The 26736-nt window shown below is 38.7% G+C and overlaps 2 protein-coding genes across 17 annotated transcripts in view; both read left to right on the top strand.

Moving 5' to 3' along the window:
* Positions 1 to 3016, top strand: part of ablim2 (actin binding LIM protein family, member 2) — a 61550-nt gene extending 58534 nt beyond the window's left edge. For all 13 annotated transcript variants that reach the window (XM_052570986.1, XM_052570975.1, XM_052570976.1 and 10 more), the window contains one exon: positions 8 to 3016. In XM_052570986.1, the coding sequence (XP_052426946.1) occupies positions 8 to 121 (114 nt within the window). In that variant the 3' untranslated portion in view covers positions 122 to 3016. The remainder of the gene's footprint in view (positions 1 to 7) is intronic.
* A 702-nt stretch (positions 3017 to 3718) lies between these two features.
* The window catches only part of LOC127969419 (actin filament-associated protein 1), a 46016-nt gene continuing 22998 nt past the window's right edge, over positions 3719 to 26736 (top strand). For 2 of the 4 annotated variants that reach the window (XM_052571345.1, XM_052571343.1), the window contains exons 1-3: positions 3719 to 3851; positions 25488 to 25616; positions 25728 to 25810. In XM_052571345.1, the coding sequence (XP_052427305.1) occupies positions 3830 to 3851; positions 25488 to 25616; positions 25728 to 25810 (234 nt within the window). In that variant the 5' untranslated portion in view covers positions 3719 to 3829. Of the gene's footprint in view, positions 3852 to 18164; positions 18562 to 25487; positions 25617 to 25727; positions 25811 to 26736 lie in introns of those variants that run through there. The other 2 variants (XM_052571342.1, XM_052571344.1) reach the window with 2 other exon arrangements.

Genomic DNA, 26736 nt, shown 5'->3' with positions numbered 1-26736 from the left:
ATTTCAGAGGCACCTGTCACCTGAGGACTTCTACAGCGTATTTGGGATGACCATTGAACAGTTTGACCGTTTGGCCTTGTGGAAGAAAAATGACCTTAAGAAGAAAGCCCGCTTGTTTTAAATCCCGCCGAATCGCTTGAAAGAAAGCAAAGTTAAAGAGAAAACCTCTTCTCATCCGTCCTGTGCGCATGGAGGATGAGTGTGAGAGAAATATATATGCACCTCGGTTCTGCTGCATAGCTAAAGTCATCCCATCTCACACTGAAGAAGAGGAAGCGCTTTCACAATGCTGTTTGCCACCTAGCTTTGTTCGTGAACGCCCTGCCACATGGTCTGAATGTCACTCTGATGATGGAGAGTCAGAATGAAATTCTCTCCAAATCTTGTTTCTCTCTTTGATTGTCTTTGATCTTGCTCCCTCGTCTGTCTTTGTGGTTACTGCATTGTGTTCTCTCTTTGTGGAAAAAGCACTCAATGTTGATGTAAGCCACTTTCTTTACATTTTATACTGTTGCTAAACAAGGCCAAGCAGCTTTCCTTGTACGTCTTTTTGCTATGTAATAATATCCATCTTCCCCTGTCCCCTTGTCTTTATTTATGACTGCAATGAATGTTGTCCAACGTTTTGGTCTTGTCCTCGTCTACTCATATTGTGTCTTTCTCTCGTCTCTTCCTGCCTGTTCCTAGTCTTACCTCCTAGACATGATACTCAGCCACTGCTTGGACTGTAATATCTATCATGTAACATCAGCTTTATGGAAGCTCATTCATCCATGGCTTTAGCATGACCAGGCCAAAGACTCAGTCGGAGCTAGAAGTCAAAGCAGCGTACACGTGACCTAACCAGACGCGACGCAATAACACTACAAGAAAAAGCCTCCTCCTAACCGGCCGTGATCGTGAGAAGCAAGGAGCGACAGGACACAACACAACACCATGCTGGGTAGCCCCGCCCACTGTGAAACCTCATTGGTTCCTTAGAACTGTACAACTCATTGGGTGTGATTTTGTCACATCACGCATCAGTTTTCGAACGTGTCGTATTGCGCCTGGTTAGGACACGGTGTTAGTTGATATGTTTAATAATCTTTACCGTTGCTCAATGACTGTGTGTGCAAACAGCTGGAACAATGCATAGCTTTTGTGTTATATTATGCATTTGTTTGCTTTATCAGGTCAGTGTGCAATTGATCAGATGTCATTATCATGAGATCCCAGTTATTCAATAAGACATTTAGAGTTGTTCTAAACCGATATCTAGACATCACATACTCTCTCCATATATATTGTGCACAGTTCTATGGTTATAAACTTTATCAGCCAGACATTCTCATTGTTTTAATCCACACAAATGAAAGTGCTCAAGGCAGATTAAACCCTTATTTTTGTATGCATTTTCTTTTTCATACAGATGTTTTTGCCAGATACTTTATTTTCCATTTGCAAATAATTGCTACACTGACTTTAGCATGGGGCCATGCCAAAGTTAACAGATTCTGTAGCAATTAGCAAAACGAATACAACGCGACACTTAATAAAGCATGCAGTTCAGTGGCGCTTCATTTAAAACCCAAATATGATTGTTTTTCTTCTGCTTTTTTTGATTGTTAATAAATGTGTGTGCAGTGTATTGATATAAATGTCTGTTACACTTATCATGTCACCTCGTAGGCATGCACTGCATTTACTAGAAGCATCATGTAATGACTTCATAATGGACTTTTAAGATTAATCATGACATGTTGTTTGGTTTGAGATCTTAAAGTTATTGAGAGATTGTTTTGTTTCTTCAGACACATTCTTAAGTCAAACCATATCTGTTCTAGGTTCTTTCTCTTATGCCAGTGACTCAGACTCAGAAAAAAAAGAAGACCGATAGGTATTTTGTCCTTTTAATTATCTGGATGCATTAAATAAAGATGTCAGAAATCTGGAACTGTTAGAAACACCGCCACATTCAGTGAAATAAGTTCTGAGTAATGATAACCATGTGTAACATGTGCCTATATCTTGTACAATATCAAGGCATCTTTGGATTTTTTTTTTTTCAACTGCTCAGCAGGGAAGCTCAGATTGTTTTACTTCGTTGATTGGGAAAGTATGCTGTTTCTAACTAACTGTATGTGTGTGCTTATCGCATTCTTCAGGGTCGTGATGTGACATTTTTCATGCAGTAAATCTCAGCCTTCATCAGTCATGCCAAAATCTGTTGTTTTGGGAAAAATACAGTGCAGTAAAGCTTGTCTGAAACACATGAAGGTGTTTTGGTCTGAGTGCGTAGGTGGGAGCCTTCCCAGAAGAACCATGTTGAGCTGCGGAGGACGAATGTGTTATTCTTATTTGAACAGCTGTAGAAACATGCTCGCGTGTGGGTGTGAGTGCTCCAGCTCAGCAGTCCAATAGTTCAGACTAGGTGAGTTCAGATCAGTGTGTTGGATCATCTTTATTCTTCAGCATAGCACTGTTGTAACCTTTCAAAAACAGACCCAAGTAGAGACTAAACAGAGAGGTCACATCTGCATCTGCATTTCTGTTTTCTAAATATATGGTTTGCTTTTGGGAATCATTTCAAAATTTGTTTTTCTTTGTGTGTGTGAAGTCTCTTGGTCTGGATGAAAGCAGATGTAGGACTGTGACCCAAGAGAACTCTGACCCAACAGTTTTGAGAGCTGCTTTCCTACTTTTGCTACTATTACATATGAAGAGTGTTTGTGCCTGGGTCCGATTGCATTCACGCAACTGTATTATTTTGTACCTAGAAAGTTTGAGACATTCTTATGAAGCTGTCTTTGTGTTAGGATGAGGTAACGCAACCAATTGGGTTTTCCATGGGTGTGTGTGTGGTTTTGTGCTAGTATGCAAATTAACTACTGCGTATAACTGTGATTGTAATGTTGTTCTGACTGTGCAAAGTAATGAGTTTGGGAAATGTAAATGCACCCATTTCATTCACAGTGTCTTTGAGTTGCTTTGCAAAAAATACTGATATTCATCTCAATAAATACAGTTACTTCAACTCGTGTGTTTTCTTGTAAAGAGAAAAGTTGCTGAATCAGACAGATAGATAGATAGATAGAGAAAGTGTCTCCTGTATGTTTATCATATAAACAAATTAAATTGATGTTGAAACTTAATATCTTCCAACACTCCTCGATCGGCCCAGTTTTTTAATGTGATGGATGGATGGATGATGGATGGATGGATGGAATAGCCATCTAAATAAATATACTTCAGTTCTTTTTTTAAGATTCTGAATCAGACAGACTGACCGATAGATAGATAAATAGATAGATAGATAGATGTGCCTCCTGTATATTTATTGAATAAACAAAGTAGATGTTGAAACTTAATATCTTCTATAATAATAGAAGTGTCCCCTATATGTTTGTCATTAAGCAAATTAAATAGACATTGGAACTTAATATGTTCCAACATTCCTTGATTTACCCAGTTTTTAATGTGATAGATAGATAGATAGATAGATAGATAGATAGATAGATAGATAGATAGATAGATAGATAGACGTGCCTCCTGTATGTTTATCATATAAACAAAGTAGATAAACGTTGAAATGTAATATCTTCCAACACTCCCTGATCAACTCTACCCAGTTTGTATGTGACCGCCTCCCAGTTCTGCTATTGGTTGGATTTTCAGTAGCGCGCTGCCGGATTGGCTCACACGGTTGTCAATCTCGGACTTATTTGACAGCGTGAGCGGTCCCCGCAGCGCAGACCTGAATCTGAGGAAGCTCACAGAGGCCAGAGAGGAACAACAGAGGTGCACTGCACGCGGATACTGGGCAGGTCCATCACCTCGCGGTAAAGTAATGACGGGAACTAACGGAGGAGGTAAGATATCACTCTTAAAATTATTTGACAGTTGTCTGTCTCTGTTTATGCGTTGTGAAAGCAACTTGGCCATCCATGAAATATTTCCTAATTTGACGATTTCATCACACTGAGGTTTCTTAAGGGCAAACGCTTCTTAGAAAACATTTAATGTGAGTGTGATAGGCTTGCTTTCTATTGTTTATTTCTTTACAAATGATAATAATAACGTACAAGAGCTCAGAACTTGTCATCCTGCATTAATACTTGTCATTTTTTGGAGCTGCCATCAACCCTTTTCTTCTTTTGGAGCTGAGGCTGAGCACAAAGAAGCACGAGGCATCCTGATGAATGTGTGTGTGTATGGTGTGTGTGTGTGTCTGGGTGGGGGGGGGGGGGGGGGGTCTTGTTGAATAGCACGAGCCTGCAGGGATCAGCTGGCGTCTCGATCCCCAGTCTCTGATTATACAGAGGGGGAGGGGCTGAGAGAGGTGAAAAGCTAAATTATGAAGAACAAATCCAATTAATTTAATACAATAGAGTGGGATGACTCTTAAACCACTGGGAAAGGGAAGCCCTTATGAAACAAAAATATATTGCAGTATATTGGAAAATATCGTGTAATATATTAGGCATATATTCTTTCCAATATATTGCAATATTGAAAGTGACAATCATTTGTATATTTTGCAATATATTATATAATATATGTATCATCAATATATTATTAAATGTAAAAAAATAAAAAGGGAAAATAATATATTACAATATATCATTGGTAACATTTTTGTAGTTTTTATGAGGATGGATTCACTGTCAACATCTTAATTGCATCTTCATGTCTAAGATTTCAGTGTTATGTTTACCCTAGCTGACCCTATTTTTTAGCAGCATTGTTATGGTTGTTCTCAGGTGTTTTGCGAGTTGAGGGGATGTTTATTTGGAGAGGCTGTTTATACAAAGAGTTTGGGACCGTGTGAAAGTGTTTTCATCTCCAGCATAGTTTTCTTCCAGGAATAACCGACAATGTAGCGGACAAGAACCATCATCCTGTGTATTGTTGGCTTTACTGACTCTGGCTCTGAGATGAGAGAAAAACAGAACGAAACGTAAAAAGCCACCAAAGAGGTTGAGGCTCATATTGTATTGTCCAAACTCTCTCAAAACAGTCAAACCATGTAAAGAAAATAAGAAAATAATTAACTGGAACAGGTTGGGTTTGGTCTTGAGTTCTTGGACTCCTTGGCTAGAAATATGATAATTTGGAAAAACAAAGATAAGCGTGTGAACAATGCTCAGCATCTTTGATCCGTAGCCAGAGAAGAGTTTAGAAGGGAGTGACCAAGCGCTTTGAGGGATGTTGGTCAAGGGCCATCTGGTAAAATGGGTGATGGAGCCTAACTTGACCTGTTCATCTACTTTTGGCTGAACTTCCACCACAATTTGTATCGTGCAAACAGGAAGTTTATTTCAGGATGTTCTGCTTCCTAATCAGAGCAGAAACAAAATACTTTCTCCGTATTGAATCCCACCCTTTAAAAATATTATTTCCTTCAATTCTCAAGTAAATACTGACATTACTGGCAGTTTCATATCGATCTGGCAGAGAATGAACACCTTTGTAAACCAAGAACCACTAAACACCTTTTTTTTTCAGAACTAGGCGCATTTGATTCCATTTAAGGGAAAAAAAGCATGTGAGTTGCACCCTTATTATGGTAGCATAGCATGTATAAGCTTGTTCATTTACACTTTATTTCAAGAATTTTGTAACGGCAGAAAGTAAGGTCATCCAAGAGCTGAAATGCCAGTATAGCTGAGTGTTGCATGGCCTTGCATGGTGGGAGTTTGATATTTTCTCTGATAGCTTGATGACTGGTCTTTACATGTGGTCAAATGTCTGATTGCTGATGCAGTGACATCATTATTAGTGCACATCTGGACCTGCGTTGTTGCAGCATCTGTGCGAGAAGGAGAGAGGCCATTGGTGAAGATGGATGACTGGTCTTGCTTAATTTGCTTGAGAAAAAAGCAGTCGTACAGATATTTTGTGGACGTTTGTTATCTTCTAATCAATGCTTTGAATGAAAGCGAAAAATGCGGTGATAATATACAGTATAGTTTTCTATTTTTAGTAAACTGATTTGTAGAAGTTCCCTTCCAGGCTTTTTTCCCCCTCTCTTGTGGCTCTAGTCTAGCAGTCTGTGCCTTAGGATAGTTTTCACAGACACGTCTCCAGTGGGTTTATATTAGTCTGCCTCGAGATGCACTATGTAGTTTGTGTGTGTGTGTCACATACAGCTGTGAACAGCTGCTGCTCCTTTGTCTGTCTTACTCAATTCCAAGCCACTTCCTGACCTCTGACACTGATTCCTATGGAAAGATGTGTTGGTTTATAAAAAGACTTGAAATGCATACAGGTGACATTTTATTGATGGAATAAAAAGGTAAGGAAATGTAACATGCATCGTTAAATTTTTGCATTAAGCACACACTTTCATGGCCAATGCCTTGTTTACCCATGACCTTGAAGCTGCAAGCACTTTGCTCTACCAGTTGGGCTCTTGTCTTTGTCCCATTAAACCTTTTATATACTCTTCTTTTGTTTCTGTGAGCTGAAAGGACCTTTGAGAACAATTAAAACACACACACACTCCGTCTTAAAGACCCCATGAGAACTTTTCTGTCCATGTGTGTTACTTTCAAGCCATTCATCCACCTTATGTGTACACTAAGGGGTTGGGGTCGGTATATACAGTGACAGGCAACACAGATGAACTCGCATAAACCTCAAAAAACTGTATTGCCAAAATCAGACCAAAGGCCTCCTTCTCAGAAGTGGAATAATTTTTCTGATGATGATAACATTTCTGAGAGAAGTAACAAATTTGGTAAAAAAATTTGGATGATTAAACCCAGCCTCATCCTCCTGAATAAGAACACCACCAGTTCCTGAAGCACTAGCATCCACCTCGATTTTAAATGCCCGGGAAAATTCAAGAACAGGCGTACTAGTCAGTAACAGCTTTACACTTTCAAAAGTACATTGATGCGCATCGGTCCAAGTGAAGGTGATTGCTGGACATAGTAGACTGGTCAGAGGGTGTACTACAGTTGAAAAACTGCGACAAAGACTTCTGTAGTACCCAGCCATTCCCAAAAACATTTGCAACTCTCCTTTTGTCATAGGGATAGGGAAGTCAACAATAGCAGATACTTTGGCACTAACAGGGCAAACTTGACCTACCTGTTTGCCCAGATAAGTGATCGTTGCTTTACCAAATTCAGCCAGATATTTGATGGTTAGGGAAGCATTAGCTTATCTTTCAAAAACTGTTCGAAGAACAGTCAAAATGCTCCAACCAATCAGATTAATGGATTACTGTATCATCCAGTTATTGTAAGAAGTTATCTGGAGTAACAAAAACTGAGATTTCCGCAGCTTGAGGTGATAAAAAGTACCTGCCAGTATCCTCTGAGCAAGTCCAGTTTGGTCTATATTTTGAAATTGGACTGCCATACCCATTTCAACCACGAAAGCCCCTTTCACACTGTGATTCCAGGAAAATACATGGGTAATGTGTCCCGGCAATTATTCACGGGTCACTAGATTTGGCTCCTTTCACACTGCCAGTGATTTCCTGGAATATGTGCCTGCGTTCACACCATAGACTGTAAAAAAATATGGACGTAGTGTCCGTGACTTCACCCATAGACTCCTCAATAGCGGTTTTGAAGCGCAAAGTGTGCAGAGCAGGCCATCGCCATCTTGGCAGCGTATCACCGTGCGACTCTCCTGGATAATCGAAAATTGGCAAAAAGGAGGGAGCTGATTGCTGAAGCCACGCCCACCTAGCGCGACGGCATTGTCAGCAGCTGCAATCCACCTGTCACTCAACTGGCCACACCCTTAATTATGCAGAACTTCAAAGTCTTAATATAATTTAAACGGATGAGTTTTAAAAAAAATTCACCCCCCTCACAGTTGTCATGAAGGGCGAAATTAGCAATATAGACCAAAATCATTTTTTGAACCAGGCTGTAAACATGTTTTTTTCTGCTGTAAAGTTGGGCATTTTAACATGGGGAGTCTATGGGACTGACTCCCTTTTGCAGCCAGGCTCAAGAGGCCAGTCGATGAATGGCAGTTTTTGTCACTTCCTTATTGGCTTCATGAGAGAGAGCGCGAGGTTTCCGCTCGGTTCACACACAACTTGTAAAGGTCCCATAATGACAAGTGACATCAGGATCGAAAACGCTAACACAAACGTTACTTTCACGTTACAATCTCAGCTTCAGCGCGGATAGTGAGGAGCTAACTGATCTCTGCTTCGTTACAGTTTGCACTTTTTTTTTTTCGCCGCAAATGTTGATCTGTCTTCAAAACACCTGGTAAAAGATTTGCACGATAACTGCGTCATCACTTAGACCTCTTTTACGGCATTATTTCTGGCTTTTGTTAACATAGAGTTTGTTCCGGGACTGAATCTGGCATTGTTACTAGGTCCCCAACCCGGGATCGATCCCAGAATCAATCCCGGGACGTGTTTGTGTTCAAACAAAAGGCGATCCGGTATTTTTCCAGGACCAGCGTGCAGTGTGACGTGCAGTGTACATTGTGATTGCCTCTTCATGGATGACTCATTTTTCACTACCTAGACTTTTGTCCAAACAAGTGCTCAAACACAGTATGAAGCAAATAGCAATGATTAAAAATTATATAAGAATGTATATGTTAGATAAACAGCTGTTCAAGACATCTCTCTAGAGCTGTCAGTTACCCATACTGCTCACGACTCTGTAACATGACTGGACTGGATCTTTAAAGTAAAACATGAAACGTGGTGTTGCATGCCTTTTGGCTCTTCTTCAGCTTTGGAGGTTGTCCCATTAGGGTTTTACAGTGAGACATAGCCAAAGGGAAGATGTAGCTTTGCTCATTTTCTTTTCATCGAACTCGGCGTATACTCAAGTGTGTTTGTGTTCACAAAGAAGGTGCTTGTACTTCAAATTGCCCATTTGAGTATATATATGTGTGTGTGTGTATAAAGACTCAAGAGTGTCTGCTGTAAACCAAGCTGAACTCAAGACCTCTGAGTCACTGTCTGAGAAAGCTGATGCCTCATTTTCTTCAGAAAGCTTTCTCTTGGTTTCATCATTAAATATTCTCTGAATCATATAAAGTAGAGGTTTACTGTCACTATTTGTTTCCACAGTGTTTCATTATTTGTGTATGACATGGAAAGTGAAAGAGGGAAATTAAGGGAAATAACTGAAGAAGGTGTGGAAACTGTGGCAAAGATACAAAGGATGAAAGTAGCTGTGGTTCTTAATGCTCCTGACCACATCACAAGCGGAGAGGAATCTGATTAGACTGATGTGGTTGGTGTTATTCGCCGGGTGGAAACTCTGGTTAAGTATTTTGTGTTTAGGGTTTGTTGTCGCAGCCAAGGTAACAGTCTTTCTGTAACGGCTTGTTTTATAGCTAACAGATGCGTAGAACTGTTAGCATAAATAATTAATGCACAGTGTGCTGTAATTGTTTGGAGCTTTTAGGAGACGAGCTTGTGTAGGATTTTAAGAATAACCTAAAGTGATTTGTGATTTGTTTTCATAGATTCCTGAAATTTTCTGTTTGAATGGCTCATACCAGACAATTTCCTCAAAAATGCACCAATAATCAAATAGAAAATCTGTAGGCATGTATGATAAAGTTTCTCATGCTAAACAAAGCCCTGCTTATGAAATAGTCTTAGTGTGCAAAGATCTAGTTGGGAAGGTGAATATAAGAGGAAATAGACACAAGAACACACATCTTTATGACAGTGTTTGCTGGTTTATTCTAGCATTCGTAGGAGGTGATTAAACAAACTTCATCTAATATAATTATCTTCAAACCAGCGTAGTTAACAGAAACTAAAAATGATTAAATAGGCAATTTCAATTTCCCGTTGTATCTGTATCTCTCCTTAAACAGCTGACCTACATGAACTCTTTCTGTCTTTCGCCAAATTCTTTCTGTTCTGAAAACACGCACCATCTGTGTTTTTGGGTTTGATCCTGCAGGTGTATTTGTAAGCACTGGTATTTAGACCTTGAGGCAGCTCTCTCATCTTTCTACAGTAATTTCTCTTCTCTCTGCCGCTCGGCATGCCTTGTCGTGCTTATTTTGTTCCTGCCGTTACCTATTTCCTGCATACATTTTGATATACTAGATGAATAGAGACAGGAATTAAAGAACACTCACACATTCACTGTACTGCACAAAATTCCTACAACAATGTGATGGAAACAGTAGAGGCCCACTTTATAGTAATCACTCTGTAGTCCATGGGGAAAGTGACAGTTATTAATAGACTATGTCACTTCCTGTGGCGGGTCAGAAGGGGAGTAAAAGTGAGTCAGACTTTGGGTTCTAAATCTCAAAGGAAGTGCATGTATTTCAGCGCAGGCAGCATGCTTGTGGGTGTGCGCACACAAACTCAAACATTTCTTATGCTTTTCCACCTAATCATGTTGTTGTAACCCAATTTCCATCAATTCCCATTTATTTTTAGTAGGGGAGTATGACTTTTAGGGTGTTGATGAAGGCATGCCCTTTGGGTATTTAGGTAAAATGCTTAGTTTGGATTTTAGCCAAGACTTGTTTTCACATGTTTTTGGAGTAGTGGTTTCAGGCTTTTCTGTAGTAAATGGATGTGTGATTATGTGCATGCATAGATCTGCTGGTAAAATAACCAGGTGTTCAGTGCTATGTGCGCTAAAAGGTGATGTTTAAATTCTGATTGCATTCTGGAAAATTTAAGTGCTCTTCATTATGAACCTTTTTTTAGCACACATAGATCTGAGCTGAGGCCTCCAGACCTTTCCTTTTAAATGGATTGTACTGTACATTAAGGTTAATGTCTAGGTGTTCTGATTTATGGGAATACTTGCTTTCATTCCCTGCATTTCACCCTTGACACACCCACACAAAGCCCAGAGGCTATACATACTAAAACTTCAAGCTTAGTGTGCTTTCACACTAGTGCTTTTAGTCAGTTTGGTGTCAAAGTTTGGTTTGGTTGCTGGGTGGTGGAAAGTGCTTTCTTAAGTAATAAAAATAAGCAGGAAATTTATTTTTATGATTGTTTCATGACATTTTGTCCCTGGTTGGTCCTCACAGTGTTTTCTAATGCAGCCAAGTTGCTTTCACTGTAGTAGCGTCACCTGCACATGACATTTCTGTAGATTAAATTTTTCCAAAGACAGCAATCTGCAATGTTGTGATGCAATATCTTGTGTTGAAACAGGTGGTTCACTTGATCCAGAGAAATTTCGGTAGAGGACCATTGCCAGTGTTTGAATGTGTGTGTTTGTGTGTGTGTTTGTGTGAGTGCATTGCATATATAATTATTGTAACCTTTAGCTGCTTCTACTTTTAGCTCCCCGTCAGTAAATCTTAGAAAGTTTCCAGAGCAAAACTGTCAGAGAGGTGTGAGTGCTAAGATCATGGCATTCTTTCATGGATTAAACCACACAGGCATTTGCTGCTTTAGATCATAAACACCCTCATACATTGTCTAGCTAATAGCAGAATTGGATTTGAAAGCCGAGTGAGTAAATGGTTATGACATTTTAAAACATGACGTTTTCAGAGATGCAGAGAATTGGATGTATACATATTAGAGATACCAGTAAACTTTGGCTTTAAAACTACTTGAAAATTCCATATTTTTTTTCCCATATTTCTGTTTTGAATAAGTAAATGTTATTGTGAGTGAGTTTGTGAGATTTTATCAACACTCAGCCTGTCATTTTCTTTTCTATCCTGCCTCTCTCTTTTCTTTTAGTGTATGATAGTTGTTTGTTGTTGCAGTCATTCAGCACTTGGAGCTTTGCAGATGTTTCTTTGGAATGCTATTCCTATCATCCCTCTCTCCTCGATGGTCCTTTGCAGTTCCATCATTGGCTGAGAATGATGGGTATTTTACCAAGTTTACAAAACACAAAACTGATAGACAGGAATGATGTGCTGTCTTTACATGCTATGGCAGCGCTAAATAACACACAAACACAAGGCAAAAGGTAACATAAAACATATTATAAAAAATAATAAAAACCCAACAAAAGAAACAGATTTATAATTGGTGTTTACCCATGGTGATTTAAAATGGTTGCTTTTGCAATCAGTGTTACAGAGTAAAAAACATACTACCTCTACACAGACATGAGAACAGAACCATGATTTTTCCATCAATCCATCTTTTTTTATCAGTGTTAAAGTTCAACAAACATGACCCAGATCAGTGTGAATATTTGGGGGACTTCTGGATGTTTAAAGCTGATTGGCCCGCTCCCTGACAGTAAGGGCGAGGTTTGGTAATTTGTGTCAGGTGAAGTAAAGGTCTTCCACATTCTTCTATTTTCCTTCCTTCTCCTCCCTTCCCTTTCACCCACATCCGTTCATCTTCCCTTTGGCCTTGCTTATTCTCAATACCTTTGCATGCACTTATTTTTGTCACTTATCTTTGTTCTTACTTGTTTCCTATTAATTTGATTATTTCAGATCTACACCACTCTTACACCAATCTGATGTAGGTGTTTAAATGAATGCCTTTTAGTCTGAGTAAAGGTTCTTGCACACTGAGTAAGAAATGTTTGTATGCATTTAATTTTTTCGTATTCGTCATTCTTTCCTAACAAAATTATTGCTACGGATGTGAAAATACAGAAAATCGGACTTGATCTGAATTTTTTTTGTAAATCGTGAGGTCATATTTATTTTTTAATGTGTGAAAATTTTGGATGGGAGTTTCGGACAGTCATCAGTCTGATTATTAACATATTATTTGATTGCAAGTATTCTCCCCTGCAGTGTAAATAGTCCTGGCCTGTGTGCCCACTTAAGAATTATCATTATGGACGCCAAAAAGAGTTATGTGAATAAATCTAAACAGAACTGGGATTTAATAGATAAAATTAATGATCTTCCATTTTTCGATGGCCATGACACCAGTGCTATTTCTTTTTGCATTTAATTATCTCATTTCCTTTCTTTTGTTAGGTTCATTTATCAACCCTAGGTTGACTTCTTTGGTCTGCTGTGAGAGGACAGGACCCATATATGTACAAGATCACATATCAAAAATGCTGTATCTGGATCAGAGCTGCTCCTTAGCACTACTTGGCTTAAACACAGTAAACAATGTTTAAATCTGATCCTAAATCAGCACTGTGCACAAATACATGCTGTTGGATCTCCGGGGGTGGACTTCCTCCCCGAGGTCTGATGAAAATCAATGTCTGTGGTTCTGGCTCAGTCTGGCTGAAACATTTATCAAGATCATCTGATGGAAACTGCCTGGATCTGAGGAAATGAAGGACTGTGTGATGTCCGCTATATACTGAAAGGATTTGTATTTGATTGCTATGTTCAGCAATCCAAGGAATAACAGATAAAAACACACTGGAAAGAAGCATGAAGGTGGGGGTGGGTGGCTTATACATTTTGCATTAAAGCAGATTGGTTTCTTAATTGGGTCTCCTCCCCCCATTGGGCCGGCCAGCCATAACACGTCTGCAGTCTCAGGCCAGATGGTGGACTGAGCGTCAAAGTGGTGGGGTGGCCTGACGGAGGGAGGTGTGTGTTTAGAGCATGTATTAGTGGTTGTGACTCGTAGTCCTGCTGGGCCATCCTCCCCATCATACATCTTTGCATCCGTCTATCCATCTGACTGTTTGCTGTGGACGGTTGGAGCTAAAAAGGCACCCTGACTATAGCAGCTGGGACTTGAGACTGGGTGTAGATTGGGGGAGGGTCATGTGTATGTTATCAAGGATTGGTTTCGAGAAGAACAAGAGGAAGGAAGGAAATGTCATTTGACTGAAAAAGTAGGTGGACTTTATAGATACAAGGCAAAAATTCACAAAATTAGGAAGAATCACAGAATGAAAACCACAGAATGAGCTTCATGCAGCTGTTTGTTTCAGGTGATAATTTGCAAGTGGGTCTTCAACATTGTCCACCCCATTAATTCTAACAAATGGACCCAAGTTGGACTTATGTCTTGTTCATCTTGTCCTTGCCAACACTGTACTTGGTACTCAGTGTGCCTTGAGATTTTCTGTTAGAACCAGTATGCAAATACATTTAAAGTGATTATTCTTGACTGAGCATACATCACTGTAGAGAAAACAGAAAACGAGAACAGCGTGGCCTCGTCTGCACCAGTCCGGAGTATCATGTGTGGAATGTTGAGCTGTTTTTTGTCAAAGCCTTCTTTAGGGCGGTTTAAGGATATAGGATTGTGTATCTCCACTGAGACCCTTTGTTGGACTGGTTTGTAGTGCACTATCCAGCTGACCCTGCCCAACCCAAACACAGCACTAATGTATGTCTGAAAGCCAGCCAGGATATTACAAATGAGCAGTGTGTCAAAAGGCAGTCATGCACACTCTGATTCTGACCTAGTTTTAAATACTCTTTAGAATTGCTCTGTCTTCACTTAATCAAGGCTTTCCTCCACTGGAACACAGCCAGTGCTCCATACTGCCCATCCATATGCACTACAGCTTTCTAGGCTTTCTGCACTATAAAATGACTCTGGTGTCAAATTATGCAACTACAGCTAAGCAGAGCCTTTACCTCATAGCCATATGGAGAGTCTGTGAAGCCTGATTGCTTGTGATGAAGACGTTGATGATGATGATTTTCTCCAGACCTGTGTTCAGAGTTTTGGTTGCAGTCTACTAGCTCAGAATGTTTCAACTATTCACATTTACTGCCTGTGTAAGTCAATCTGTGTGTGTGTGTGTGTGCTTATTTAGTTTAATTTTCCATGTTTACATGAGATAACATCTTATCAGAGAAGAACTGCTAACTGGAGAACTGAAGAGCAACCAGGTTTGTTGCTTTCGTTCCATTATGTGGGTTGACTACCTAGTTTTAATTGGATGCATCGCAGTTCATTTAAGACATTTCCTTGAATATGAACACATCTGAGGTATTTACAACTGCAACATCTGTAGCTACATTCAGTCTCTGCCAGTGTTGTGAAAATTTAATCAAATTACTGATTACTCCTCTTAAAAGTAATCACATTATTGTTCTGATTATTTAAAAAATAATTAGTAATTAGTTACAGTACCACTTACGTTACATTTCATTCAAATTCAAATTAATTTTCATTGCAGACTGCAGTCTACATGTTTTCTCTCAGGCACTAGACTATACAGATTTGCTACTTACATGGTATAGCTTGTGTTGCTTCGGTATATAAGTTGTTTTATCTCTCTGATATTATGCTTTTGGAATATTACAGGATATAACCTGGATGACACAAACTGTCTTATCAGATCATCCACCTCCTGTGGTCCTAAATCCTGTCTGTCTACTCTTTGTTAATTCCATAAGGAGGCTTTGGCTTTATTATATACTGTATGTGTGTGTGTAGGAGAAGAATACAGTCAAATGTCTTTTGAAATCTTAGTCACATCTCTGCTCTTTGGAAACTGAGAGTAGCAGGGGTGCAGATTTCAGAGCTGATATTCAGTAGTTTCAAATTAATCAGAATTACTCTGCAACATTCCAGAATCCCGGAAAACATGGTCCAACAACTATAAAGGTTCAGCAAGTCCTGCAAGTGTTTCAGGGATAAAAAATAAATGTCAACGGGTTCATTTGGGACCCTGATTATAAATGCTAGTTTTCTAGCAGAAACAACATTGTCTAGAGAATTCAAATTAATTTGTCTCAGGAATTCAGCCCGTTTACTTTTGGGGTCTTGTAATAAAAAAATCCTGTTGTCTTGCAGGTGGTGTGCATATTATTTTGTCTTGTGTATTTTGCCAGTGAGGCCAACCACTTTAGTAATGAGGTGTTTCACCAGGGCACAGATTGTTGCTGCATTCCTTCGAGAAATGAAAACACATAAGCACTGATGAGTGACATACAGGCACATTCTGTGAGATTCACTTCAAAAGACCTTGAAATCAGCTCATGTGTTGCCCCTGACAAAACCGCCTTTGCTGTAATGAATGCCCTGCAGTGCAACCCAGAGGAAGCAGTCATTCCACTGGCTATCAGGATCTTTAATGGTTCATTAGGGTTGTGTTTGTTTAAAGCTTACCCTCCTGACAGTTACCATTTTGCCAGTACGGGGACTCCACCCTGCTTCCAACATTCTGAGCACGTGATGTGAGGGCCAAGTCCTGTCAGAGGGGTATCACAGAATTACTTTGTTTTTACGGCGTGCCTGGAGCTGGGAAAAGATCAAGTTTAGATGCGGTTTACTCATAATTTTGTTTTCATTTTATACAATTTCTTTCTTTTGTTTGTTACTTTATAATGACCCACAGTTTGTATGTTTCAAATTAGCTGAATGACTTTGTGTTTCACAGTTTGGTTTAAAATGGCTTTCAGCTTATCTTGTGTATCTCTCTAAAAACTCTTGACTCTTCTAAGATATCACTCTGCTGAACTGTGTGCAGCACTGTATTGAATTGTGCAAATAATGACCCCAACAGTAACCTTATTCTCTCTCTCTATTGTCTCCTCCACATAACTCTCTTTAGATTGTATGACTTGTGCCTTGTTCCTTTTTTAATGTGAGTAGATAATAAACATGGCTTTGTCATGAGTCACGACTTTCATGTGATGCCACGAGAAGCAGATGACAGTGCATATTTAGGTTAAACACACAAGGTATACCCCAATTGATAAAGTTATACAGGAATGCAACAAACAGAAGACAGATAACTAGGTTATTGTAAAACTGGCACTTGTTTGAATCTGATACAGTGTTGAATTTGATATTGTGGGGAATGCAGGCTTTGTGTTGAAACCTCTTAGTCAACGACACTATTGCTTTCTGATGTGCTGCAGGCTTTGGGTGGACTTAATGTCTGCATATCAATTTGATTCTCTCCCCACTATGATGTCAGAGCATATAGTTATTTTTGTGCCATGGCCAAATACACAAATCAGTGTCCAGATACAATATCCTGCCGACACACACATGAGTTCACTTGGCCACCCACATATGTGCACTGATTTGCAACCCAGTCTTACCTTTACATTGACTTGTAATTACATTCTTAAAAAGAAATAATAACCTATCACTAATTCCAAATTATGCTGTTATGTGCCTTTATGGTCTGTAATGTATGTGAACCCCCTGTGACGAGAGAGAAACTTTTGGATAAATGGGACATGCACATGAGAAGGCTGAGAAATATAAGTGCTGACTGAAATCTTTAAAATATCTTTCTTTAGTTTTAATTGTTTATTTTCAAATAAATGCAGGCCATATCATCCGTGGATCTGTTTATTATTGGAAACATGAGTAGCATTGGTCACAAATTCAAGCGGCAGTGTTTCACAAGTGGTAAAACAAAGGGGGAACTAAGGTTATTGGAAAAACCAAACACTTTAGCCACTAAAGACTGCATATTAATGGTCTGTTAAAAAATCTAGGTCAATGACCCTGTTTTCATCACACACCGTACACTGATGTTGCAGAGTTTTTCACTTTTTAAAGAACCTTTCAGATAAATGTCTTCTAATGAATCAATAGATGATGTATACATTTGACAGATAAATATGTTCACTTGTGCGAGAATAAAGCAACAAACCTTTTCTCCCGTCTCATCACTTTATCTGTTTCCATTTATAATAAGAGCCAGCGTTTACTTTTCAGCTGTTTAACTTTTCAGTGTCAGCATAAGTTGTCAACTCTTTTGAAAAAGATAATGTGTGGTCACTTTGTTTCTGCAAATTTCTGTCAGTGTGAATGAGCATTAGTAGATCACCCTTGTATGTTTTTGTATATGACTTAAATGTAACTCTTTTGCTAAGTAGACTATTTAATTGAACCAACAGGTGATTCTAAATCCTCCTTCAGCCCCAATTCTTCATCTGAACTGCCCTTAAAAATAAAAAAACTCAGTTTGCTATTTAACATCTCTGGCTGCACTCCATAAAATGAAAACACACATTAAAATACAACCAAGTGCAGTTTTGATATGCATAAAATGGCAAACAGTAACAATTATGTTTGATGATGATATTTATGTTTAAGATGAATCAAAATATTTGATTAGAGGATACCTATAGATCAATATAAATCAGAATCTACAAAGTTGAACCCTTGGATGAGCACTTGAATGTAAGTTTTTTATTAAATACAAGCAAGGATAAAGATGCTCTTTATCAGGCTGAGGTAAATATTCTAATCTTGAATATGGGAGTAATACATCCTCGTTAATCGTCCCTCTCCACACACATGGGCTGTATCCAGCTGCGGAATTGGAGAAGTGGGTCTACAGGGCGGAGAAAAAAGAGAGAGGAAACTAAATAGAGAGGGAGGAGGTCCCACTTTTCGCCGAGTATTACATGGAGAGAAAGTGAGAGATTTCACTTTAAGTCTCCAAACAGCTCCCCTTCGAAGGCGCGGCGGTTTGCTGTCGGGATCGCGACAAACAGAAAGCGAACAGAGCTGCCCTGTGTCAGGATCAAGGAGAGATTCAGGGGAAGTTTTCAGAGGAAACGAGACTGCGCCGGACACTAGCGAGCGGAGGTCTGCTGTTGGGACGCACAGGGAGAGAGCGGGGGAAACAGAGACGGCTCTGTTGTGCGGATTTTAATGAAATACAGCAGCTGTCGGACACACGCCTGCAACCTCTACCTACCCCGAGTTAGATGCGTTTGACTTTAAGATGCGGAGCGACCCCATACTGTTCGCCTCGAGGGGTGAGTGTCCTGTACCTCCACGAGACGATTCATTGTTGCACGCGTTGTGACCGTCGATCAATATTACTGTCACCAGATGTTTCATTTAAAGCACGAAACAACAATATATCTTTAAGTGAGTTGCAATTTCACAACAAAAAAACAGTAACGTTACATGTTAGAACCATTTCTCATTCTGGAATAGCCACGCGCTTTAAGTAAATAACAAGTTTGTCAAAATGTTTTTCGGGTGAATTATTTCATTAATTTTAACTATACAGTAAGTGAGAAAATACTAATTATTTCATATGACTGACATTTCAAAGGCGACAGTACCGTTTTGGACTGGGAAGTTCATCCTGTGAGTCAGATTTTCTCCGTTGACTCCTTCATAGCTTTTCTCTCTGGTGGTCAGTTAGAAAAGCCGTTGCAATTTGAAATGCGGAGGCGGTAAATGTAATGACGTTGGAAGGAAGTCATTGATTGCTGTTTGTTTGCTGTGTTTGTTAGTTTGTATTATAAAGCATGTTTTAAAAAGTGATTGGCATTTTTAATGTTCAGATTTGCATTCATTTGAAACAAATTATTTTAAATGATATTTGAATATTTGTATTAGCTATCTAAAACAAGTAAATCACGTTTGAGAACGAATGATTCCATTCACCCATAATAACTTTAAGGGTGATACAGGTGCTCTGTTATCTTCTGTCACAGAAGTCTGCAGTTTCAAAAACAACTCAAACTGGATAGGCAGGGCATCTGTGATTGGTTGGCTGGCAGCTGTGAGGTGTCAGGTATCCCGTCTGTGCATCACAGCTTTGCACTCTGTTGGATATGACAGACAGAGCCCCATTGTCTACAATGGTTTAACAGTATCTTGAGTGCAGGGTGTATTATTGGTTTTGGGATTTTGTATGTAAAGGGCCAAGTCTGGTTTTGCCATAGCTTTGTTTGGTGGCTCTGTGGAATGCTTTCTTCTGATTGGTCAAGTGCAGTTGTCATACTTTAATTCTGAATGATTGTTGTCCAGAATATGGGAACATTGTCCATATCATTGTAGCAAAATAAACTCCTTTAGGTTTAGCTCCCTCTGATTTGTTTAAGAGTCTTAATCACACTATAAGGGTTTATTTTGTGTTATATTATCCCTTACATATGTTACTGTATGGTGACACTATAACACCATTCTTTATTTGAAGTTTTGGCACTATAACAAGTCAGCATAGTTCCAGATGTGACAATTTTCCTTTTGGATTTGAACTTTTCATCTTGTTCTAAAGCTCATGCTGGGCTGCGCTCGTGGTTAATGTGTTTATTGGCATTTATGAACATGGCACAGTGTTGTTAGACCAGTCAGACATGGTATGAATTGGCACTCGATTATTGTGTGTGAAGTGGGTATTGGTCTGCTAGCCTACTTGGCTTTATTTTAGGGGGTCTCCTCACCGTCAGTTTCCATGCTGATGACTTTAGAAAGTCTAACATGTGCCAGAAACCCCCAAAAGCCCTTAATTCCCTCCATGTAGAGATGTCTGAAGCAAAAAAGATTGGAGGGAAGAAGAGAACTCTTTTGCTTTGCCTTCCTTCATCTTTTCCACCCACTTTGTCAACTGCTGCTTGGCTTCACTGTAGTCTTTTATCGTATTTTTATCATATTTTTCCCCCTCTCAATTGCTACCATAAACATTCACTACTACCATATAAGTGAGTTAATAGCTCTCTAGCCTCTACATTGTCCCTGAGGGGAGAGGTTAGTGTGCCAGAGAGGTTAGTGTGTTTGCCTTTTTGACAAAACAGATGAAGACAAAACTGGGAAAATCTAAGAAAAAGGAACTCCAAGCATTTATGACTATTAAGTGAAGTGTATTTTTGTGACCATAGGTTCAATAGTTGGTTCAATTATACCACTGGTTTAATTATAATTGTTCAATATTCTATTATAATTCAATATGCAGATCAGTGGAATTGAGAAGCATAATTGTGGTCTAAACTAACTTGTCAATATATTTACAAAGCATAGGCTATTTGATTTAGTATCTTACATTAATGACACTGTGAAAAGGAATTTGTTTATAAAAAAAAAAAAAATTGTCTAGTACACTACTGTTTGGTGTCAGTAAGTTGTTTTTTTATGTTGTGAAATAATTTTCTAATTTTCTCTTAAAAAAAAGAGCAAAAACAACACTGTGAAATATTACTATGATTTTTAATAGCTGTATTTAAAATGTATATATTAAGCCATTTATTTCTATGTGTCAAAGCTGAATTTTCAGCAGCCTATACTCTAGTCTTCAGTCACAAATGATCCTTCATAAATCATTCTGGTAACACTTTAGTATAGGGTACAATTCTCACTAATAACTAGTTGCTTATTAGCATGCCTATTATTAACATATTGGCTGTTTATTAGTGCTTATAAAGTACATATAATGCATGACATCCATAATCCTACAAAAATACCCTTAACTTAACAACTACCTTATAAACTATTAATAAGCAGCAAATTAGGAGTTAATTAAGGCAAAAGTGATAGTTAATGGTTAGTTAATAGTGAGAATTGGACCTTAAAATAAAGTGCGACCATCATTCCAACATGCTGATTTGAAGCTCAACACATTTATTCTTATTATCAATGTTAAATAGAGTCGTGCAGCTCAATATTTTAATTATACTTTTTTAAAATCTGGATTCTTTGAAAAGAAAGAACTGAACTTATTTGAAATGTGAAAATCTTTACTTTTACTTTTGGTTAATTTAATGCATTTTTCCATTTCATATAAATAAATAAATAAAATGCTTACCCCAAACATTTTAACGATAGTGTACATATTCTGCAAAAAAACAGATGACATCAAGAGACAAGTAGGTTGCCTCTTTTCATGATTTTTCATTTTCTGCAAAATTACATCACCAATTATTTACATTTTTCCCCCATAATAATATATTGGATGATAGGCTTAGGCTACATCATCATCCTGTACATGCTAAACTCATAAATACGCTATAATTAAGCCTAAGTACTGAAGTCATCGTTGGAAGGCAAATACACAAATGCTGGTGAGCATTCATAAATACACACATAAAAAGTGGACGCAACACTTCTCTGCTTAGTTTCTCAGGCATTTCTCATAAACACACAAGTAGCATTTATGGACATATATTCTAAACCATCCTTTCATAATTGAAACCTCAGTATTTTTCTCATATGTTCATGTTAACACATATGGATAGTGTACACATATAATCAAACACAGAGATGAATGTAATCACACAACTAAGAAAATCTCTTATTGATGATCCCGTTGCGTTTGATATATGTGGCTACACAGATGCTGGTATTGAAGCCCATCATTAGGGGGACAGTGGAGCATCTGTTCAATATTTTCTTCTATCCTGTAGTTTTCTGCTGTTTTCCAGGCATGTGTAGCAGAGTGGTGCTCTGGTGTGCCCTGGCCTGGGGTAGTGTGCGGTAACCATGATGAGGCCAAATTGTAAAGGAGCCTAATTTCACAAACCACAGACTAGTAGCTGCCTTATTCCCAGCTGCCAAAAGTTTTGTTACAGGCACCCAAGTGCCTCTCAGATCTTTGAGAGATTCTATACATAGTTTATAACCTATATTGATATTTTGGGTTCCTAGAGATATGAACACATGACGACTCATAGAAAAAACAATGAGAGAAATTATAACTCTCAATATGGTGGCTGTCCAGTCTTTAACTTAAAGAGCCAATCAGCTTATTGATAGAGTTTGTTTAATCTTAAACAGATGCAAGTCAAAAACATAATGTACATTTTTATTTTGCATCTATTTATTAAAAATACATTACAACGAGAAACAATAATCGGTTCTGCTATTGTACTGTTTTACAGTTGCAGTTGTTTGAAAGCTTTAATTTTTTTATTTATGTAGATCAGCTTGTAAAATATCATGTTGTGTGACAACACCCACTTTCTTAACGATGGAAATAATTATTAAGATGTGTAAACGTTTATATTTAAAGCATAATCATAATATTTACATGTGAAATTTCAGTTTTTATGTATTGTCACATTTTATTACTGATTTGAAGTTTATTTGGGAGATTTCAGGCAGATAGAAGTTATTTAGAATAGAAAATGACTCTTAAAGTGTTATAAGAGAAAACAGCATGCTTTTCTTTTTATCTGTCCCTCCTTCCATCCATCTATTCCTCTTCCCAAGCAGTTCGGTGTGTAAGACCTGATCGGAGTATGAAGAGCTTGTGTTGTATCTCAGTCGTCACCTGCTCTCTGCCTGGATCCTGTCAGCAGACATGAAAGAGAAGCAATGCGCTGGATTACAGGTCGGCCTCCTTCAGAAAGGGAGGACAGACGAGCGAGAGGTTCACGTTTATGTTCTTGGCAGATTTCTTAACCAAAGCAAAAGAGGTTGTTTGTTATCTTCTTTTTTTCAAAGGTTTATTGTCAGCTGTCGTATCTTTCCTCTTCTGAAGTGACAAGTGAGAAAAATGAATAGCATCTTGGCACAGTATGGAAATAGAAATGGAGTGAGAGAGATAAAAGAAGGCAGGAGAGTGAGTGAAGGATGTGGAATGGTGGGTGCTCCGCAGAAACTTGGCATGGGTTAGTGCCTGATTATATATATGGTAGGTCAAAGATCATGTGTGAACATATGGATTCGAACGGTTCATTAAAGAGAACTGCTTTAAGATCTGACGGAAGAGTCGGATAGAATGACAGCACAGAGAGAAAGGTACTCTGTAATCTGCACGCATATACACACACACACACACACACACACGCATTTCCGACTGTGAATTTCAAGGATGTTGTTGCTTCTCAGCGCGGCCTGGGTGGTAGACCATAACCACATATACATAGACACCTACGCAAATGTACACACATACTGCATCAGCAGCACACAAATTTTGCATGATGGCAGCATCACAATTGCTTTTACAGACCACATCCCTCTGTGTTATTGAATTTGGGTCGGAATAGTAGAGTAATGTGAGTTTTGTTCTGGAGAGACTGTGAGTGTTGTTTATTCTTAAAGTTCACTGGGTCAACTTGTCAAACTGGTCCTAGACAACCACCAAACCGAATACCATTCATTATTTTCTCTCTGTCAACACTGAATTAAAATCTGCTTTGTCTGTTGAAACCCTTTCTGGCATGGCGTCAGCCTTTTTCAGCTCGTTTTGGCAGGTATTTGTAAAACAAGACAAGAAGTTCTCTGTAAAATCTTATTTTGCTTGCCTCTTTGGTTGGGATCTGTTAATATGTACCTAATTTGTCAAACCTTGGTTGGAGGCATGTCTCTATTTTAAAGATGGGCTGTTTGGATGCATTGCTTACTATCTTTCATCATTTAGCTTTGTTTACACTAGGGTTAGTCAATCGAGACTATGTGAATGAAGAAGAATCAGAGTCAGAGATTTGTGATCGTGGGTGGTTGTGATTGTTTAAAGTTTTCCCCTTTTCCTTTCTCTCTCTCTTTCTCTCTTCCCTGACTCTGCCCCTAAGCATAGTTTGAAGGTGGTCCTCATTTTTGTGTGGCACTTGGTGCTCTTTAATACAGCGATTTGGTTTGCTTGGTTGGTTTTTAAAGTGTATTTCCTTTCATGTTGTTTGGCCACCATCAATGAAAGTGCTTCATTAGCTTTATTCACTCTGACATGTGCAAGCTGTGCGACAGGGAATGATAGAGGAACAACTGGAAATGGTATAAGCTTATTGGATTTTTCATCATAGACAGAAATATGAGATCTAAGATTAATCAAAACAGTTAAAAAAGATACTTAAAAAAATTGTTTACATTTTACCGCAGTTATTATATATATACAGTATGTACGATTCCAGAATTATTAAAAGATTTTTTATTATTTTTTATTATAATGATTGTCTATTGCTATACTAATCTTGCAAAATATTTTTCATTTTAATCTTTGCTTAATTTATGATTTAAATTGAGATTTTGAAATTGCTACTAAAACAGGGTGTGCAGTAGAATTCATGTGTATTTATAAGATCATATCAAGCAATTTTGGACAAAAAAACCCTCTATAAAAGTGTTTTAATGAGTATTTCAGTGTTCTGTCCTATTGAAGTGTGATAGTAGATTACAGACAGCATAACTGAGGAGCAGTTCAAGTGCAAACAAGAAAATGTCTATTCGGTTAGACACGAGAACATGTGATTTGAATTATCTGGCAAATCAACAAGATTCCACTGATTAAATTAGATGTCCTTACGTAAGGGCACCCTAATGTCTTCCTAAATCAATCAGTGCTCAGCCAATTAGTTTAACTATGATGCAAAGAAAAAGCTTTAGGAGTGACTGTCTTATGTATCCCTTTAAAACAAGAATGGACACAAACACTCCAACTTTAAATTTGTGTGGTGTTTATCACTTAGAACTGCAATCTTGAGGGACAGATACCTGCATTCACATGAACTATAGCCAATCTGGAAAAGTGCAATCCTGAATCTAGACCAGCGGTCATACAGTGACACAGTCCATTTGCTATGCACACTTCATTTCATAGCACACTATAATCAGTGAGCTCTATTCTCTGTTTTACGTCAAGAAACTGTCCCTACAGCAGCCGTCCTCCCCCCTCCAGCCCTCAGTCTTATGTAAACCTTCAGCTATGTGTTTGTATGGGCCTGAGCCCATTGTAATGCTGTTTTATAGACCTCTGATTTTCCAGGGCTGCAATTCACATTTGATAGCCTTTGATATTCCTCAGGTGCCGAGCCAACAGATACCCATAATTCACTGCTTTTTCCAGATGCCAGCCAACATCTCATTGCAGAGAAGCCCGTGGCACTTCTTTACAGTGGCAATATGAGAAAATCAACAATGCAGAAGTTTTGCTGAAACAAACTTGATAGTTCGTCTTCAGAAGCTCCTATTGTGCTTTTTGAACATCTGACTGTATGTGTTTTTTTTGTTTTTTCAGCGATGGAGGAGTTGTTGGCAGAGTTGCGGGTCTTTCTGGAGTTGTTGGACAGAGAGTATTTAACTGCTGGAGTGAGAGAGAAGAAACAGCAAATATTAAACATCCTGCACAGAGTACTAGCAACTAGAGGTGAGTCCAAACCCCCTTTGGCTACTCATTTAACCTTTGACCTCAGCTGAACTATTCACACTATTTTTAATCTTTTTCTCAGTTATGTGAATGTTTTTTTATCTCTCTCAGAGCCCTCATGTAAGACAGAGATACACACCTCTCTCCCGGCTCCTCCTCAGATGCCCCTACCAGAGATTCCTCACCCCTGGATGGTAAGATGTGTATATTATTACAATGAATAGATGTCAAGAATTTACTGTCAATAAAAGTAATACATTGAAACTGTGAATGAAATCATGTTGATGAATATTCAATATATCGCCCAGTCCTACTAAACTAAAGGTCAACAAGGAAAACTTTGGTTTCTTTACAGTGAGTTTAGGCTTTTCTCAGTTTGTTTTAGCATTCCTCGTAGTCCAGAAACAAAAATAGTGTTGTCCTATATTTGGAAGTTATGTCGTCTGAACCCCTGAATGCCACTGGCTGGTGGTTTGATGGTCTCTTTTTGTGAAGTGTTCAGTGTTTTTTAAGAGCTCTGTAAAACAGCAGCAGGAAGTGTTCACATCAGTTTGCTTTCTGTCACAGGACCCTGATGTGGTCTCATCCGTCACACGCGAAACACATTATGCCATCATGTGCTCTCATGTGTGTGACAAGAGTAACAATCATCTTTGTTTGAGGGAAGCAGCAGATGCTTGTGATAAATGGCAGGTGTTCATGGGTCGTGGCTGGTCATTCTCAAGTGCACACATCCCAGCACCTTGTTTTACAGTCCACCCTTTATGCACTCAGTACTTTACAGTATAATTAGAAACATCCTTTCCTACCTCAGCCATTCGTGCATCACCCCAGTCTGTGTGAGGGGGCGGCTGTTCCCGTTCCCGGAAGGTGTGAGGGGGCAGGGATTTGTGGGATAGATGAGGGGAGAGAAAAATCCATTTACTACAGTCCAAGGTCGGACCTGTGCCTTTGCAAAACCTGCCCGAGGAAAAGCAGAACATAAAGTTTTTTTTCCATTGCACTGTTTACTTTTTCTTATTCCTGTTCTCCATCAACCACACCCTCTACTCCATCCTCTTCTCTTTCTCTCTCACTCTCTCTCTCTCTCTCCCCAGCTATGTGATGATTTAGTATTGCG

Source organism: Carassius gibelio, chromosome B12 (assembly GCF_023724105.1).
Source record: "Carassius gibelio isolate Cgi1373 ecotype wild population from Czech Republic chromosome B12, carGib1.2-hapl.c, whole genome shotgun sequence".
Classification (NCBI taxonomy): Eukaryota; Metazoa; Chordata; class Actinopteri; order Cypriniformes; family Cyprinidae; genus Carassius; species Carassius gibelio.
Note: the sequence above shows the minus strand (reverse complement) of the source record. Positions and strands in the feature narration are given on the sequence as shown.